This window comes from Chelmon rostratus, chromosome 20 (genome assembly GCF_017976325.1).
Source record: "Chelmon rostratus isolate fCheRos1 chromosome 20, fCheRos1.pri, whole genome shotgun sequence".
Lineage (NCBI taxonomy): Eukaryota > Metazoa > Chordata > Actinopteri > Chaetodontiformes > Chaetodontidae > Chelmon > Chelmon rostratus.
The window spans coordinates 22,088,315-22,107,933 of NC_055677.1; the positions used below are offsets into that span (position 1 = coordinate 22,088,315).

General features: G+C 43.1%; 1 protein-coding gene across 3 annotated transcripts in view; it reads right to left on the reverse strand.

Annotated features, from left to right (window-relative positions):
* arhgap29a (Rho GTPase activating protein 29a) overlaps positions 1 to 18,998 on the reverse strand; it is a 34,421-nt gene extending 15,423 nt beyond the window's left edge. For 2 of the 3 annotated variants that reach the window (XM_041961621.1, XM_041961620.1), the window contains exons 1-3: positions 18,828 to 18,998; positions 17,157 to 17,532; positions 2,583 to 2,726 (exon numbers count right to left, since the gene is read on the reverse strand). In XM_041961621.1, coding sequence (XP_041817555.1) covers positions 2,583 to 2,726; positions 17,157 to 17,451 — 439 coding nt within the window. In that variant the 5' untranslated portion in view covers positions 17,452 to 17,532; positions 18,828 to 18,998. Of the gene's footprint in view, positions 1 to 463; positions 804 to 2,582; positions 2,727 to 17,156; positions 17,533 to 18,827 lie in introns of those variants that run through there. The other variant, XM_041961623.1, reaches the window with a different exon arrangement.
* Positions 18,999 to 19,619: the final 621 nt, after the last annotated feature.

Below are 19,619 nucleotides of genomic sequence, written 5' to 3' on the forward strand. Positions count from 1 at the left end.
ACAATAAACTTCCTGTCCTGACTGAGCAGAGAGAAAATAAACTGGGAGAGAGATGCTCAAAAAATGAGACCAAACACCAAGCAATAAATCAGTGATGTCACCAACCACTTTGCTGCCTCCATGATTTCCTCAGTCTTTCCTTTCCATTAGAACAATGGAGATTTCTAGAGTTCAAACAGAGCAGACATTTTAAATAGAAAACCTTCTGCTTTTGGGTATCGAGCCTTGTCTGATGACTTTGTTTCACAGACAGACAGCTTTAAACAGTATCCTCACTCACTTTCTAACCAGGCCTTTCCACATAGGTGCCACATAATAAAAAGTGAAGAGCACTCACCTACCAAAGCCAACCAAATACAAAGATCCATCCTCAGTAGCTATTAGTCAGTGCACACAGGTCTTTTGGAAAGAGTTGTCAGAGACATAATACTGTGATACGATAATAACACTAGCAATTACCCACCTCAAAACCTTCTTCAGGGTTCCTCCTGTTTAACGAAAATAAGCCGTCTCAATTAGAAGTGACTACTTTGGGGTGTCAAAACTGCGATTTCTCTGACCTCGCACATTAAATATGCCACAGAAGACGTTGCTGTTCTTTAGGGGATCCAATAGTGTGTTCCTCCATCCAGCAAAGGAGCACATGACAGAGAAATAAATCCAACGTAAAAAATCCTCTCTCTGACTCAGGCACAGGAAGTGTTACGGCTCTGTCGAAAAGGTGGGAAAAAGGATACTGACAGGTTTTAAAGTCCATGGGGCCATGGGAGCCTCTTTCAGCCCCAGCCCAGCTACTGTAGCCACCACCATTCAAAGCACACAACTCTCTTATGCCGTTGCATCTCCTCGACTTCTGACCAACCCCTACCCCCAACAGGACATCCTGAGACTTGCTGGAATACAATGCCAGTACTTGCTCAGGCCCCAACCAGTGGTCCAAACGTGGAAGTTACATCATCGGGGAAAAATGGTATTGTTTCAGTGGAAAACCTCAACACAGTCGAAACACTCGTCAGCTGCAGTCCTACGCAGAATACAGGTCTAAGAAGAACTTTTCTTCCAACAAAGACTGATACCAAGGTGTTGCAACTTGGCATGCCACTGAAGTATCATAGGATGGAGGAAGTGACAATACTCTGTATGAAGTAATATTTGATCTGGTGTTGGGGTGTACATTAGAGTGTAATGAAGTACAAACGCAATTAAACTGTACACCCTTTATTATTAATTCTTTTTAAATTCATGTCAGAAGAAAACCTCCTGGTCACATAACAAACCTAATAATAATAATACTAATAATAATAATAATAATAATAATAATAATAATAATAATAATAATAATAATAGCATAAGAACATTTTATATCTTCAGCTTTCAGATTTGGTACAAAAATATTGGTAGTGTACAGCTGATAACACCATGTCTGTTTTAGTTTCAGGAAGTGAGCAATTCTGGCCACCTAGTGGCAGAAAAGATTTTCACTGCACATAATTATGAGAAGACTGGACCATTACAGCTACTATTAATGATAAACCTATTAACACTATTTGTTATTTATCATTGACACTTGCTCAGAGACCTGTCTAATACTGGTGTTCTTACACCAGTTGCTATTAATAAGTCAGGTCTGGAAAAACAGCTGGATTTTAATCTACATTCTTAAGAATCCTTCTTCCCATTAATGCAATAACACTAAGAGCCGAAGTCAAAGGCTTTTACAGAACGACCATTAAGCTGTCAAATCTAAGGCTTCCTTATTAAAAAAGGTCCTGATCTGTGTGCCTCTATTGTACATCAACAGGTTTGAATGACACACAATTATCAAGCGACTACACAAAAGATGGGACTTGCATGCACCTAATCACTGTTTATGGCACACAAATGCACACACCCGCGTGTGTGGACTCAGTCCAAATATTTCAGGGAAGGTAAGCCACATTCATATGCAGAGCCTTCTCTGGCTTTGTTCACTTCACCATGTCACCATTCTTATTAAGTGAAAGCTTTTCAAAAAGCTATGCAACCCCTTTATGCACCTCTTTGCATTGAGACGAGGTATACTCAGGGGATTCTTGTGTGGCAGCCAAGTTAAGAATTGACCTGCATGCCAGATCATAATCTCAGAGAATGAGAGATTGAATAGGATTCCTCAGTGTAGTTCCCTCTAGACTGGCAGACAAAGCACAAAGGACACCCGCTTCTCCCTGCCTCATGAATCAGGTATCTGACTCCCAAATATTATTTTCTTACTCTCTGTATGGGGTTTGAAACACATGCTGCTGCATTCTAAGCACTGGAGTGACTTCTGAAGAGCTGCACTGCTTTGAAGCTATACGAAAACTACTCAGAGACATTCCCTGGGAAGTTCTTTTTTAAACTTGGGAGGACAGTGCGAGAGAGAGGACACAGTAATAGTGGATGTCCAGTAGATAAAACTGTCAAGGGGGACAGGAGGATTAGATTAGCAGAGACAGAAAACAGGCCAAAGGAAGAGTGGAGGAGTAGCTGGTTTGTTTTACAGGAAAGCTGTGAGTTATGTGTGTGTGTATGTGTTTAAGGAAAATCTGGTCATCATAGCTCACCTTTGACCGTGGCGATGACGGTTCCAGCTGTACTGAGGATGTCCACCGAGTTGAGGCTCTGGTGTTTGCTGATAATGGCCTTCAGGACTCGCAGCAGCTCCCCGAGACGCTCGTGGACAGCATGATGGAGGCAATCCTGGTGCTCTGGAAAGTTACAAAGTTACATGTTTACTTTGACAATTAAGGCATACCCAACTTCCTGAAGTCGCAACACTTTGACTCTCTATCTTTTACTACTTAGACCAAGCCCTAACAGCAAATGTCACTGCAAATGTGACAACTATGGATCAGAGTTGCGGTTTTTAAATAAGTATTCTGTCTTGCCACATTAATTTATAGATGTAAAATGTTAAGAGCAATGCAAGGAACAAAAATGCAATATATGCATCTTTCAATTCAATTAATTGTGTAACATGATGGCACTGGTAAAGACAGTGAAAACAATGTCTAACAGTGTCTAGTGAATGTCAAGCAAATGACATATCCTACTACTACAATATCCGTTCACCTTGTTAACCTTTGACCAATACAATGATAATGACACGTCATTGTGCAATTCGTCAAGGCCCATTCTGCTACAGAACGTCAGCTATGTCATGGCTTTTCAAAGTTCTATTTTATGCTATAAACTGTGTCTTCAGTCTGAAAAATGCCTTAGTTATGGAGCTTGTACTGTATTTCAACACTGGGGCTTCAGAAGTTATCATGTGCTGTAAAACCTGAGCAGATTGGACCCTGAACTCAGCTATTTAAAAAACCTTCCTGCTTTTAAATGAATTGTGCGACCTCTTTGGAAACCACATGACATTCCAGTTTTGTTGGTTGGAAGAGTGACCATGGCAGCCATGTCAAACTACTGCCACCCATTCACCCGTTCTGGTCAACACTGTATCAATACACGGTTTGTCTCTGCAAATACACAATAAAGCAGAGACGGCAGAGGGATTGCACACAACTTGGCAAGCCTACTCAGAGAACTAAAATGGGCCTGACCTGACAGCTGACTGCATAAATAAACCTGATGTACTGTGCTCTTCCTGCAATTAACAGTTAGTCAGTTAACCAAAGAAAACAAGGGTATCTCAGGTATGTGGTTCTGTGTACTAGATGAGTGAGTCACCACCATTTACAAAGGGACAAAATGCACTTTGGTTTCAAGAGACCTTGAAAATGTGCTCTGGGCATGGCCAAGGAGTGAGGTCATAAGTGATGGAATACGGTTAATGCATCTTTTTTACTACTTATCGGAAACATTCTGAGTACTACAGATACTGTGACAGGGTTCTGACAGAGCCCCAAAGATGACTCACAAACAAAGGAAATGGCGAGGCAAAGAGAGACGCATCTGTCTGCTCCTCTCACGCAAACAAACACAGACATACATAATTGTTATTTTGGCTAAAATACGTTCCGGTCTATGGCTGTAATCTCACTAAATACATACAGTAGCAAGCGGCTTAGCAGGTTGTTATCATTTCATGCGTTAAATGTCTTCATCATAGTGCATCAATGAGTTTATTCTCGGTCAGATCTCCTTGCAACTTTCTAGTAAATGAAGGCCGAACGCACGCACGCACGCACGCACACACACACGCACACACACACACACACGCACACACACACGCACACACGCACACACACACGCACGCACGCACGCACACACGCACGCACACACGCACACACGCACACACACACAGACACACACAAAGAATGGATACAGGCAGTCAAAGCCACATTTTGTGCTGACGATCACCCCTGGATTACCCCTTCATGGAAAGGGGGATCAGAAAGACTTTAGCTGTCTCCCATTTTTTCTTTTATTCATTAGCCCTCTTTTTTGGAGTGGGACAAATAGTGCCGCCAGTGGGGCTAATAATGCTGGGTCTGTGTGGCCGCCATGACAATGCTAGCTGAGGCCTGACCCGGAAATCCAGCCAACTGACCAGCAGGTGACAAGTTCACATTGACCAACGGGTCACAACATCACAACAATAATCAAACATTCTGCATGAAGTGAACTATGTGGGCCAAAACTCAGCTGCTAACTGTCAAATAAGTAATCACTTACTTACTCTGACAGCCCCCATTTTCACCTCAGTGAATGAGACACGGCTCTCATAATGTGCTAAATGGCATTAGGTGAGGTGTAACAATTTCAGGAGATAACACAGAGAGGAAGTCAAGAGGTTATTTCAGCTGTACATCAAGCACTTACAAAAGATTCACACACATCAAATCAACTCAACTTTGAAACCCAGACATGTCAAAATGATTACATAACACAAGCACAAATCCCACTACCACACCAACTACTCCATGCCAACATGCCCTGTTGCTTTTAGCTTGCCAAAAGCTTCTCCACAGGACCTGGAGAGTCCTATCCTTCACCATAGCTACCATTTTCATCCATCTTCATCAGATGTCATGCACAGCTCCTTCTAGTGCCAAGGACCTAGTGGTTTTTGATGATGAAAGTCTCTCATCCTTCTGTTTCAGCTACCCAACTCCCCATGAGGCAGGAAAGGGGCCAGTCGAGCGCGTCTGGCACAACCATACCTCAAAGTGAGACTCAATACTTCTATACAATCAATTCACACAATTCATTCTTTTTGCTGACCGCCTGGATTACTCTGTCACTTGAAAAATGACTGTATCTGCAGAATCATGAGCAAAGGAGAAAAAAGGAGCCAAGTGATTCTGTAGTGTATTCAGTTCCCATCACAAACCCTTTGAATGGTGTTTCCCTCATTTCCACAGGCTCAAATTAAACAAAATCTTAATCTTATATTTTCCATTAACCAAATGTCTTAAAGTGTTTATCCTTTACCAGAAATAGACCCCAGCCTTCCCAAAGACCTTATCTCTCACAACCTTACAAGGAGACCCCAACCCACAATAATTTGATAAGGGTCAAAGTTTACAATGAGCTGCTTCAACCCCTAAGTCCTTAATTGGTCCTGGTCAGTTTAGATCCCATTTATGGACATTATCCTTTCAATGACAAAATACACACAATGGCCTAAATCATCCCCACACAGGCTATACACCCCATTCATCAGCCGAGTAACTGAATCCTGAGTCCTGGAGGCATCAAGCCTGGGCAAGCTGGAGGTTTATTAAGGACGAGCCTAGACCGTGAATGCCCACGAGACAGAGGGTCTTCCTTTGCAAAGCTCCATGGGCTTCAATCTTCAATGGCTGTTGTGTGGCCTATTGGACCATCCTAAATGGAGGCTAATTAGCAAGACATTATGGTTGCGTCCACCAGCCCAGCAGGACACAGGATAATGTACAGAGACTGATTATTTAACCCCTCAACTGCCATTCTCGGTGAGACACAAAGAGGAAAAAGAAATCGTTCCCACCAGGGAGGACCGGTTAAAGGAACATCTGAGTAGTGCACTTTGTTTCAGCAGCAGGTTTGAAGCGGAAAATTCTGAGGCAAAAGCTGCAACGACAGAAGGTGTTTCAGGTTGCAAACATTAGCCATGTGAAAATTGTCAAAACAAGCTGCTGGGATGGTTGTTCCGCTTTCCCGAGGGAAGACGGCAAAACTCAGATTTGCATGAGGACTTGTTTGAGTTCCGAAAACTCACTATTGTCCCTGGGGCCACTAGCAAACAGAGGGACTGGTCACCTCATGGGCCTGCCTCATGAAGCATTTATGGAACAATAAATCACAATGGCAGCTTTTCACTTTCCACGGGAAAGAGGGATTGGAGTTTGTGTGTATGCGTCTTTGTCCATGTGTGATGGTTAGTGGTGGGAGGATTGTAAGAAGTGATAGGGGAGGAGTTTTGGTGGCTATGGTGTGGGGGGGTTGTGTGTTATTTGGGGTAGTACTCTCCCTTGGGATTTGTCCCAAATTTACCCCTGCACCCCACTTCCCTGCTTCAGTGGGGGTTATGAGAGAAGGAGAGAGTGAGAGACATTCCTGGGCATAATAAGCCCTGGTGAATGAAGGCTACAGGGGGATCAGACTCTGATCCTGATGAGAAGGAGGCCGCGGATCAGGAGCTGCTCTGAGGCTGCCAGTAACACATTGCCAGGTTTTTACTTCATTAGCGTCATGGAAACCCAACATTCCAGCCTCTTGTTTGGGAGCGAGGATGGGAGTTGCAGGAGTGAGGGGTGGAGGGGGATTCATAATGAAAACATTGTCGGATCATTCACCATCGAGATGACACCTCAATACCAAAACATACTGATGCCCTTCTGGAGCACCGACTCTCTGACATTTGCATGTTGGGAACGTACATATATATAAACATAAGGCCACAGACTATACTTTGATACCATTTTGAGGGAGGATCTAATATAGTTTATTGATTTGGTTTAGGATCTGGGGAGGCAATATTGGTGAGCATAAAACCTGTAGCTATAGTGGTATTCTCTGGTTGGGACACTTGTGAAGCACTATTTTTCAATTTGTGAGGTATGTATCCCTGTGCCCCCTGACCTCGAAGTCACTACTTTGTTTTATTGTGTGAGATCATTTCTTTGGGACCCCTCCAAAGCACAAGCCCTTATGCAGGTTCAAAATTAACCTGCAGGGTAAAGCTTCCTTATCTGCGTCACTAGTAATCAGTTTTAAGACACAGTAAAACAGTCGGCTCTACGTTCTGATATATCAGAAACAGGAAAGAGCTCGTTCCATTCTGACTTGTACTATGTACAACAGCTAAAACTTCTGCGAGGCAAATGTCATAAAGCCACAAGTGGAATGCACACACTCTCCTTACCTAAAGGAAGCTAACCTCACCTCTCTTTTACATAAGCACAGTCTTTATACTGTTGGTTTGTTTAATAGATGTGTCAGTTTGGTTGCACTCAAAGAAAAGTAAGAGAAGGAGAATATTTAGGTAAGGCCCAAAAAACAGGTACTCAACTACTTTAGACTGAAGTGTTTAATGTGCTATGGTTTGTAAGACTTAACATCTGCCCATGCTGTACAGAATACTGATTATGAAACAAATGCTTTTTTGTTCTGCAAGGTCATCAGTGCAAAAACAAAAGATGCTGATGCTGTTTCTTGATGTGTACCAAAGGAAACGCTGTCACTCCAGGGACTTTGTATCAATGGCATGACTCTTTCAAGCACAAAACTTCCACTAGGCCCGACACAATATGACTTGGCAACATTCCTTTCGCTCTGACCCTAACTATGCTCAGTCATGCATTGCAAATCATGGGAGCAATGTATTATTTATGCTTCAAAACATTTGAGGGAACGGAGGGGTGCTTATTGCCACAAAGCAAGTGTGAAATCACTAAACATGTCACAACTGGGTCTGCAGAAGTCCGATCAAATGGAAGCAGCTCATGGCAGGGGGGGCTAAATAGGATGCTGGACAGGCTAGCCATGACCAATGTCAATCAAAACCTCTCATTGTGTCCTATTGAGTCAGACCCCAGCTGGACATTCCAGCTACTCACCCCTAAATAACCAACTAGGATTCTGTAGTGCCGGTTGTTTTAAAGAAATTGTGCATTCATCAAAAGCTCTGGTATGGCTAGGTTTCAAGGGGCTCCTTTGAGACTTGCCCCCTCCTTCAAAAAGACAAGTAACGAAATGTGGGTCTAATAATCAATCACTGTGTGACTCAATAACCTTTGTTTTGTTCAAATGGATTCTTCTTTAATTGGCTGGGGTGAAAAGCCACATTCTTTCACATAACCCTCTCACCAGTACCACATTTTTAACAGCTCTTTATGCATAATGCTAAAAATGACCCCACTTTTTGAATCCAAATTTGAACTATTTCTGGGCCTTACATAATGGGTCCACTTAACCTTTAACACTTGGGCTGGGTCACTGCGATGGGTGGCCCATACATCCCTTGATGCCCCCCTCCTCACCGAACTTCCTGCGGTCAGTGGCCCTGGCCCACCTCTGTCGACAGACCACCGGCGGCCCGCTCTATGGATTAGCAGATTACATGCAGCTGGTAAAAGGCAGGGAAACTTCGCCTTTCCAGACTTCAGACTTCTATGCTCATACCGAGGCAGTCCCTGTTGCTTCACCTTTGAAGCTCTTTTTCCCATGACTGCATGCACAAAGAGCTGCCGTTTAAAAAAGAGCCCTAGGCTAGACACACAGCACCTTTCACCTAGGTGGGGGGCTTTTATGTTTAAACTCTGCAGGCTACTGCCTTTGTCAGGCTGGATAGCTGTTAGCTCAGGAAACCAAACATGAATGAAAAATTATGCTCACTGAAGGCTGGATAGGAAACGCTTGATATGTAGTTTGACTACTAGGGAGGAACACAAGATATAAAACACATATTGCAACTCTAGTAATAAAGGTCCGATAAGGAACTGACAACTATCCAAAAATGTTGAACTGGTAAAATGTTCCAAGATCTCGTTCTAGTCCACAGACAAGTCTACCCATGGATATTTTTCCCTTTAGTCCTTCGCATATAAATGAGATACCCAGTGTGGAGCGAAGAATTTGTTTTTCCCCCTCTTTCATTTCTCTTTGGAGCTGTCTGTCAGAGTGAGGAAAGACAGGCAACCTTTCTCTGTGGATATCCCCCCACATCACCACCACCAATACCGCCTACTGTTGATGCAAAGCTCTGAAGGTTGGCATTCCAACTATGCTTTCTTTAAGAGAAACTGAAATCCCCCCACCGTGCAACCTCTAGCTGGCAGCCAAACTGGTAAGGCATTAGGCTGAAGAGACTACAGTTACTCTGCAAGCTGTGTTCTGTAGGCAAATGGAACATCAGCAGGCCGGAGAGCTGGGAGAGCTGTCCAACAAGTACAAAGACGGCCTCCTTTAGTACACCTGTCAAGGGGCAGAAATGGGAGGTGAGGGGGCTGAGGTTGGGGGGCAAACACAGCATTGAGAACAAGAGGACACTGTTTAGCTTTACTAGCATCCTAATCCTGAAAGAATGGGCTTTGGGCGATGGAAAGCTTGCACGAGAAAACTTACTCTGATAACTGTCGTTTAGCAGTCCTACTAACAGAAGTTTTTCAGAAGTATCTCTCAACTTTGGACAACATCAAGGGTTTAAGTGAGATGACCTTGTTTTAACAGTTGAAACAGTGCTGATTACAAAAAGGGAATTGGAACAAACATAATTAGCATCTTTAAGAATATGTTCAGTCGAGTGATAAAGAAGAACATCTCCACAGTTCAAGAAAAACAAGGGTGAGCACAAGGCACTGTTTTGATCTTACCATAGTTACAATTAGCAGCTGGGGCAGACACAGGCCTTGCATGTGGGTGAAGGTATTCAGGGCTGTGGAGGCAATGCTGATCTACACCTGCCAGTCATATCAAAAGTACCAAACATTTTAATTCCAAGAGGCCCCCTGCATATATGGGCCCCATCACCATTCATTGCTACTTATCAAATATGCAGATTTAGCTTCTCCTGAATTCTGTCCTTAAAAAATGGCAAGATGAAAAGACACACACATGGGTATTGTTGCTTGTGTGTTGTATGCTTTGGCAAGTTCAATCAAACCTCTTTCCTCCCATGCCCTTTTCACACCCCAATGGGACCTAATTTGAGTCTCACAAGACAGGGCAGACCCCAATTGGTCCTGGCTATGCTTCACGCTCAGTCTGTTTACGTCCACATCAAACAGAGTTTCTGTTCCTTTCACTGAGCACAGCGACTGAGTTCCTAAACCTAAAATGTTGTGGACAAAGGCAGCGGCTGGTTATCGTTCTCTCTCTCCCATCAGCTCCATTGGCCTTTAACAAGTTATGAGCTCTGCCCAGCATGGGGCTGACCCAGTCACATGCGAGCTCTGCCCTAAGGTTGGCTCTGACAGAAAAACAAGGCCAATTATGCTCAGTAGAGCTCTTGCTGCAAAGGGAATTACAAAAACAACTGATGCAGACGAGAAGTTCATTTTAAAAAAATCTGTGAATAAGATTGAATGCTAGTTACCAAAATCTCACTCAAAGCCTGGTGAATAGAGAGGCTGGGATACCTGCGTCATGCCATGAGTAAACATAGTTTGTGTCTGTGCTGTTAGAAATGACCAAGTGGTTTTTCATATGACAAGGACAGCATGCTAAAACTCATTACTTACCTTAATGACATGCTGAAAATGAGATTAGCATCTGTCACCTGCAGCATTTAACTATGTCTGATTCTTTTTTACTTCTTACTTAATTCTCCCTTGCAAAACAGACAGTGCTAAATTTCTGTAACACAGTTACAGTGAACAGAGGGCGGGCTTATCTCTGACAACATAGATATGCTCTTACACAACAAAACACATTGACTTAAGACAGTCCATGTTATTTTGCTTCTTGACACAGGAATTTATGATCTGCAGTTATTTGCTGATCTATGAATGGTTTAAACATTGTTGTAGGTGCAAAGCTAGTGTGCTCTAATTTATGTCCAGCAAAGTCTGTATCTTCCACGCAATAATTATATTCAATCTCTGATGCCAGTTGTTGAGTAGTAACTGGTAGAACAGGTAAAACCAGAGTAACAGTTTGGACCGCTGCCATTTCTGCTTGTTTCTTTGTTTGTTTTATTTATGATTAAAATTAAATTATGATTCATATACTATACCTAATCCATCTGGGTTTTAAAAATCATCCATTACTTTTTTTAATTAAAAGGTTTTAACCACAAAAACTAACTCTTAATGATTAATGATTTATTGTTAAAAATCAATCAAAGGCCATCCCTGCTAGTGGATTTATCTAAATCAAGTGACTTTATAAGGGGATCAATATTTTGCCCCACATATGTTGGGCAAGATGTTAAATTAATTCTGCTTGGCCTAATTCTAGATGACTTTAATCCAATGCAGGGGTAGAGGCTACAGATTCAAGCACTACTTAAGCTTATTCAGAGGATAAATTTGCCATCTTTGTTTCAAAGCCTTAATCCGAGAAGGGAGAGAGGAGGTCTGCTGATCACACAACCAAATGGGTATTGATGAAATCTGCCGGGTATATATGGGTAAGAATACTGAAGTACACTGTCATCTCCCATATCCATATAACTTTATAGTTGGACTAAAAACTTCAACTGTGTATATACGAAGCCTTCAGGACTGAGTTTCCAGAGTACAGCCCCTCATCAGACAGCCCACAATCCTTGGCCCTCATGTGTAGTGTGGGAATCCTGGAGCTCTATCTTAGTGTGTGGCAGCCATCGACAGCCTCCTGGAACAAAGGCACCCCAGCAAAAACAGTGCCCATAACCATAAATCTTACCAGAGGGAAGGAAGACAAGAGACACACAGAGAGGGAGCTCGTTTGGGCTACGACTTGAAAACAACGTACAAATCTTCAAGTGCAGTTGGGCTATTAAACTTGACAAGTCAGCATGGTTTTGCCACCAGTGTACAGCGTGCCACCATTGCACGCATTCTGCATTGCCAAATTAAAGATTTTAAGATAATGGTATTCTGAACAGTAAATAATTTCATGTTTTGTTCCCTCAGGCAGAGGAGATAAATGGACCAGCCATATGTCACAATTCCTTTAATTCCAGGGGGTAACAATCCAAAGATCTAACCCTAGCGCTGCATCAACTAAAGCTCAGACAATAGCTGTGCTTTTGAACAAAGATCACCCAAAACAATTAGGGTAATGTAATAAATCCTGTTAGGAGGCTTAGTAAGCAAGATAAGTATACAGTGTAATTAAATCGAGATCTTTGGAAAATTTAATTTAGAGGAAGTAACTTGACTTCTTTAGGACATGACATTAAAGTAAAGAAGGGTAGTTGTCTTGTGCTCATGATAATTTACAGTGGCTTTAAAAATGGACAGACTAAAAGAACCATAAAAGGAACTTTTTGGAGGCAAGAAGAAGCTTGCAATGCTTTACAGTGGATCCCAGACCCAGTGGGATAGACTGTCCAAACAGAGCACAGTTACAGCCATTAAGAAAGTCTGGAATGGTTAGTGAACAGCCCAAGTAAGGCTAATTTTAGGCTGTTATTTCACAAGGGGTGATTTAGAATACAAATGACTAAAATAGCATTTAGGCTTTCTCTGAGGACCCACACCAGAATCACTTTCCCACAAAGCTTTTGCATCATGGTAGAATACTCAACAGGCTTCCAAAAAGAGAAAAGGCACTCATTTCCCACATCTTTGCAGAATGCTTCAACTGAAGACACAAAGGCCAAAATGAAGATCAGTATGTTAAACATCAATGCAACCATTATACCGTCTTCTTTACTGCCAATGATTTGAAGGAAAAAAGATAGTAACTCTAAAAACATTTCTGGCTCTCTGCCACAAAACTGTAACTCTGAGTGGTCAGGTGCATTACACTGTACCACTGAACATTACACAACACACCTGCAGGACATTTTTAGAAGGGACCTGTTAATCATTAAAGCCCAGAATCACACATTCAGTGTGACAAGAGAGCCTACAAAACCCATACTAACTGAGGACACTTGACATGACTCAGTGTTTATGATCTGAAGCAAAACACACAGCTGACATGTGGAGAGTGGAGAGGTAAACGGGTCATACACTAACACTGACAAATCAAAACTGTCATTAATGATGATGGAGCGGTGACACACACTTGCTATCATGCACACTTAATGCACAGCCATCCTTCCTGGAAAGAATGCCTGGGCAATATTTCGTTTCTTAGATTTAGCTTCATTGGCAGGATGGCCTTGTGGTACTAGAGAGAGCCCATTAGCCACAGCCAAGTTTTGACATGCATGTGCTACACTGAAAACTGACTAAGATTCACTCAGATAATGGGTGATTGAATTCATGATTTAAGAACAAACTGTAATGCTGTTAGAACACATTACATTGCTCCTGAGCTGGAGACTGTAAAGCAGGAAGTGGGTGTTTGTTCTGCAGGTGCGGGGTACGTGGGACAGGAGAAGAAGGAGAGGTGGGGGGGACATGACACAAGTGTGGCTGTGTAAACAGATTATGCTTTGTTTGAAGATACCCCAATGGAAGGGGTTAGTTGTTGTGGTGACGATATGTCTATGCAAAAGCAATCAACACACGAGAGAAACACACAGATGTCTGACAGGTGCAAATCTGAATTGAGCTGATACTGTACATGAAGTTGGCTGCTCAAGGTCTACTGAAAAGAGAACAGCAATAAGTTATTACAATGCAAAACCCAACAAGAGTCACGCACGTCTGACCTACTTTATTTCAACACAAGATCAAGCTTCTCTAACTACAACAGACAGATCCAGATGCTATTTAGATAAGGCTCAGATAATTGTAAACTGAGCACATGAAACTAATAAGCTTGTTCGCCTCAGCTGAATGAAGAGTGAGGGAATAGCTTGTGGTGCAGTTTTCATTCCTAAGGAGCTGACGCACAAAATTGGCCATCATTCTGCTCTGCAGCATCGGGGTTCGAAAACACTGATGACACACCTGTCCCAGTCATGCTGGCAGCCAAAACATTGCACCACTGACTGACCTAAAATAGGCGATGAGATGCACAACAGTCCTCTGCAAAGCTCCTGCAAAACACAGCAAACTCCAAAACAGTTTTGGAGTCTGTTGTTTGTTAAATGAAGACAGGCTGGGGCCAAATGTTTGCTACGCTAATCTTATGATGGAGGGCGTCAGAGGGGCCCGCTCACCGTCACACACACAAAGGCCACAGGGCCCTCCTCCACAGCATCATCCAGTCTCCAAATGTCCTCTGTGACCCCACTTAAGACCCACCTTCGAAATAATAATCCCCTCCAATTACCCACATGTCATTCACAAGTGGCGACTGGACACGAAGAATGTAAATTATATCAGTCACACTGTGGAGATACTGTGAAGAGAGCTCAACGCTGACCTGACAACAGTCGAGGCACAGAAATGTCTTCTCAGGCTCTAGTAAAAAACAAAATTCAGTCATGCGTCATTGGCTGTAACCACAGCTGAAGAGCAACCATGTTGTAATTACCATTTATGGTTGATGTGCATCGCAAGAAAAATAAACTTTTTTTTCATAAATAAAACATGCTCAATGGAATTGGCGGAAGAAACCCCCCAGGGACCAATCCCACAGGCCGCAGCTATTCTTAACTTGGGAAAGTATCATTTCTGAAAATGCTGCCAGTTAGCAGCAGCATGCTAGTCTGCAGAAGCCTGGGACAATGGGTGTCAGACTCACGTCGTTGACTGTGAATGCAGGCGCTGTTGCGAGGGGTACAAGGCTCTAAGTTGAATGTTGCTCTTGACTATTGGCCCTGTGTGGTTATAAAAAAGAAAAAAAAGAAGGAGGGTTCACTTAGATTTCAGTGAGCGGCCGGGGTAATGAGAGGTTTGAACTATTGTGAAGCGCTGTGAAGACAATATGACCATAAATTAGAGGGGGATTTGAATCACATCCAATCACAGCGCGAGTCAGTGACTCTCAACAATCTGTTAGCAAGCTCGGCTAAAGCCCTAGAGTGCTAAACCTCAACAATGACACTTTGAAGGTGCTTACTGACGACAAGCACAAAACATCCTGATATGAACAACAAAGTAAAATCAAAAGGCCTCAATATGAGGTCTGTGTTTGCAGGGGGTCAAGTGAAATCACTGCTTTGTCATACATTCTCCTTAACTGAACTTTTGTCCGCAGTTTGAGGCACAATGGTCTCTTTGACACTTTCCTGTGTAGCACGGAGGCCAGTTTTCTACATCATAATTAGCCTACTTTCCCAAACCTGCCCCTTCCTGTATTTAGCCGAAATAAGCCCTCTAATGGGACCACTTTGCTTTACAATCACGTGTTGGTATCTCAGTGACCGCATTTGCATAATTGAGCTTGTGCTTACTGGACCTGTAAATTGTCTGCAGTTACATTTGCAGCACAGTGGGCCGACAGTCGCTGAATTACGTTCTTCATGAGTTTGTGTTTAAACCCATTTAAGGTATGTTCTTAGGTTCTACTCACAGTCAAAGCAGTTGCTATTTAGAGAGAACACAGATTATAAACCGGTTTCTTAATGACAAGCAGCAAGGGCCAAACACCAGGTATGACAGCTATGCAACCTTGTTGCAGAACAAGAACCTGTGCATACATGTGTTGATCACCTTAAATCTGGCATTAAACAGACCAAAATTAAACTGTATCTGTGGCTGATTACGCTTGTTTCAGTCAGAAACAGAAAATGTGAAGCCATGAAAGCTCAAGGTGAATTTCAAATTTCAAACCAAGCCTTCTTCTGCGCCGTAAAGCTGCAGACATCAATCTCTTGCACACAATCTCTCACTCCTTTGATCGCTGACACGCTGATGAGTCACTGAAAAGTCTCTCAAGCTTAAAAAATGCCTGCTCAAGTCATACTATCTATAATGCTGGCACGTCCAGCCGGGTCAAGCACCTTTACTGACCTCTCCAGACAAAAACAAAAGCATTCCAGGGCCTGGGTGTCATGGCACAGTGGTAATGTGGGGTGGGGGTAGGGGGAACCACCAGCACCACCCTCACATGCACCTTCACCTCATTTTATTTAAGTATACCTTCCTTACCAGGTCTGGGGATTAAGAACTCTTGGTCTGAGCCAAAAGCCAAAGCCAAACATACCAAGTCAGGACATACACAGTCACACAGACATGAGCACATCTCCTCACCCCCTGCCTGTCTCTAAACTTCCCTCTGGTTTAGAAATTATTTATTTCATCACTGGCAAAGGGAAGCCTATCAGTTTGTGGCTAAGAGTTATTTTATTCTGTCTAAAAAAAGCTTGAGCTTTCTAAATGTTCCCGTTGGAATGCTGCTCTTCATTAATGTGGCTGATGTTTGTTTGTTTTTTACACAGTGTAAAAATGTCATAATCATGTCAAAATATCTTTTCAGGGTCCTTCACACCTACTCATCTAAGAAGAATTTGTGGCAAGCAAATTTGCCTTCACCTGCAAACTAACTGTGAAGTAATTCATCAAACCCTCCATTAACAGTTTTTAGAGAGATGAGTAAATACACTTTCTTAGTATTTTCTACTTTCCAGAAAGAAACACAGAGGGCAAGGGCAGAATTAAAAGAGAGATAAGGCTGGTTGACTGACCGTGCAGCCAAAGCAGCAGCGGGACAAAACAGGTACATAGACCTGGGACTGTGTACACTGTGGTGAAAGAAACAGTGTGTACACAAGTTTTGACAGGCAGCTAAGGTCCGTTATAAATCTCTTTGGCTGCTTTTGCACCATCCTGCTTTTTTCACCCTCTACACCACCACAAGTTCAGATTTTAAAGGACGTACATGCCTTGTCTATGAGGAAAGATTTATGAGGTTTTAACCACAACGATGCGCTCACATCATCAGAGGAAACAGGGGAACAAGATGACGTGTTGTGGCTGTCGTGTGGAAGCACGCACATGTGTAAATGAAACGCCCTCATCCACGACGGCCAACTGTTGTGGCAACAAATCATTTACAGGTTACCTCCAAAGAAGCTTTGAAAAATAGCAGCAGATTAAGCTCCAGTTAGTATTTGAATCTATTTATGGTGTCGGGCACCAAGTCCTCAAAAAAGTATTGCTTAGTTAGGGGAGACTGTTAAAAAAACAACTAACAGAGCAGGAAATTACAAAACACAGGCTGCCACGTTCCCCTTAACAAACAGTGTTCACTCTTTCCAAACATACCTTTGGAGTTGAAAACTTCTTTGAGTTGTAGAAGCACATCAGCAAACTTGCGCACGTCGCTGACCAGCTGCATAATATAATGCGGGTCTGAGGCGGGGACATCAGGGCTGTCAGAGCTCACAGAGCCGTTCTTGGAGACCCTGCCCGGCGCCCAGGGGCCCACGCTGGCAGTGCCCGCCGACACCGAGCTGGAGAGTCGAGAGATGCTTAAAGGAAGTTTAGTCCCGCCACCACCACTACCACCACCACCTCCAGATCCTCCGCCTGTACTCTGGCGCAGCATGGCAGCAAGCATGTCGTCTTGGTCCGGTGGCCCTCAGGCCTGGTGGCTGCTATCCAGCGGTTCAGCACTGCACCACAACAGGAATGAAGGATGCTGTCAAGGAGAGAGAAGACTTTTAATCCTGACAAGAACTGTTACCATATTACTGACTGTTTCACAGGTGTAGCACATTACCAGCTGGGTTTTAGCAGAGTATACACCCCAACGCCAACAAGTATAACTACACTGCTCTTCATCCTGCTTCAATTTTACTAAAAGGGAAATTTTTTGGCAGTAGTTTATAGTAAAACACTTTTTTCCCACATTTCTCGTGAAGTTGACACTAATGAATCTGCAGCAGTCTGAATGGGTCAATCAGAAGAAAACAATGCATGAAGTTGGACAGTTCCTCAGCAGTGCTGCTGTCTGCTGGCAATATTTCACAAGCAGCGTTCTGATCGAACAATGTGTAAGGTGATTCAATTGAATCATGGCTGTAGTGCTAAAAAGGTCTCCAATAATGCAAATTACAACCCAAAACAAAATCCGGCAGAGCTTTACATGTGACATTTCAAACGCGGAGCTATCCTTCAACAGTCACACCAGGACTATGTTTGGCTCTGACTTATTACATGCAACACCTCACACAGGACATGCATATAATAATGTAACCAATTCGTTTATACATATGATGTTTGCAATGACAGCCTTCACTCCTATAAATCTTCCGTGCTGTATTCATCTATAGCCTTTGATGCCTTGCTTGGGATCACCTGGTGTAAATGTCATTTTATCTGACGGAGTTTGAAAAGTAAGCAGTAGAGAAAAGAGTTAAATACAGGCAGTCATGTCATTCCCATCGACACTGCGTCAATGCGCACCTTCCGCGCACAGGTAATTACACAACACGACACTGATGCTTAAAAATCCCACAGTGTGGCGATTTCTCTCTCATTACTAAAGAAAACATGACGCGTTCAAGCCCCGTAAGACCGTCGGATCATTAAGGTCAACGAGTTAATTCGGCATTCATAAAATCTTCCAAGCAACGATTTTCATCTGAATATCTCGCCTGTTGCAGTCCGCTCTGACTGTCGGAGCTACGAGTTGAATGAAATCTGAATTTGGGGGTTTTGTGGAAGTCATACGTGCTTGGTGTTTTGAGTGTATGCCGAATTGGTGCGTTAGGAGGAAAAACATGTTTCAAGTAGCTTCCCGTTAAGAACAAGTAACGTTCGGCCGGTGTTATCAACGGAAAGAAGGCAGCATTAAGGTACTAGTTACATTTGAAATCAGTTCGCGTGCACTTCACAGTTAACAGCACGCAGACAACTTACACCGTGCCGGCGATTTGTTGCACAGCTAACGTTAGCCCCCAAAAGGTGAAATTCTCAGACAAAATTACGCACCTGCAGTTAAATCCCGAAACATTTCAGCCCGAAAAAAAGGTCCCGAAGCGTGAAAGCGACCGACGGCCAATCTTTAGAAAGACAGATTAATCCTCAACCACCGCGCTGTCGCTATCCTTCACAGCCGCGCGCCCCGACCCCTCACCATCCGGCTCGGCTCCTCTGTGCTCAGCCGCCTCTCTCTCTCCATGTGATGTAGCCTGGAACTTGTGATTGGTGTATGTGTGTGTGTGCGTGAGTGCGCGCGCGCCTGTGTGTGTCTGTGTTTGTTGGGGATTTCGCGTGGAGTCCTCCCTGAACAACAGGTGTCTGCCGTCGTAAAGTGTGAAGAAACCCATGCTAAAACACTGAATATCCGGTTACGACTTTCTAAATAAATGTCCTGGATGGGAATTTACAACAACTTGCACTTTGAAAAGCGTGTTACTAAAATCCAAACACAGAATATTATCGGAAATAGAATTTTTTTAAAAAAAGAAGAGAGAGAATACAATATGTGTCCACATCCTCCCATGCTGCCTATATCGTAAAATAACACGGATGTCTTAAAAACTCACAAAACCCATTTCAGACAAACTAGCCTGCAATGTTAGATTTTAGCTGAAAATTTCACTCTCAAGTGACACAGTTAGTCATGATGTAAAATCGGTCATAAATACCACCCTGAATAAAAAGCCTATGCATGCAAACAGAGGATTTCACAAGTGACACGTGTTTACTTTTAGTCTGAACACAAAATCTCTTTACTTCCGGTATCATTCTGGCGGACTTTATTCGACCAATCTGAAAACA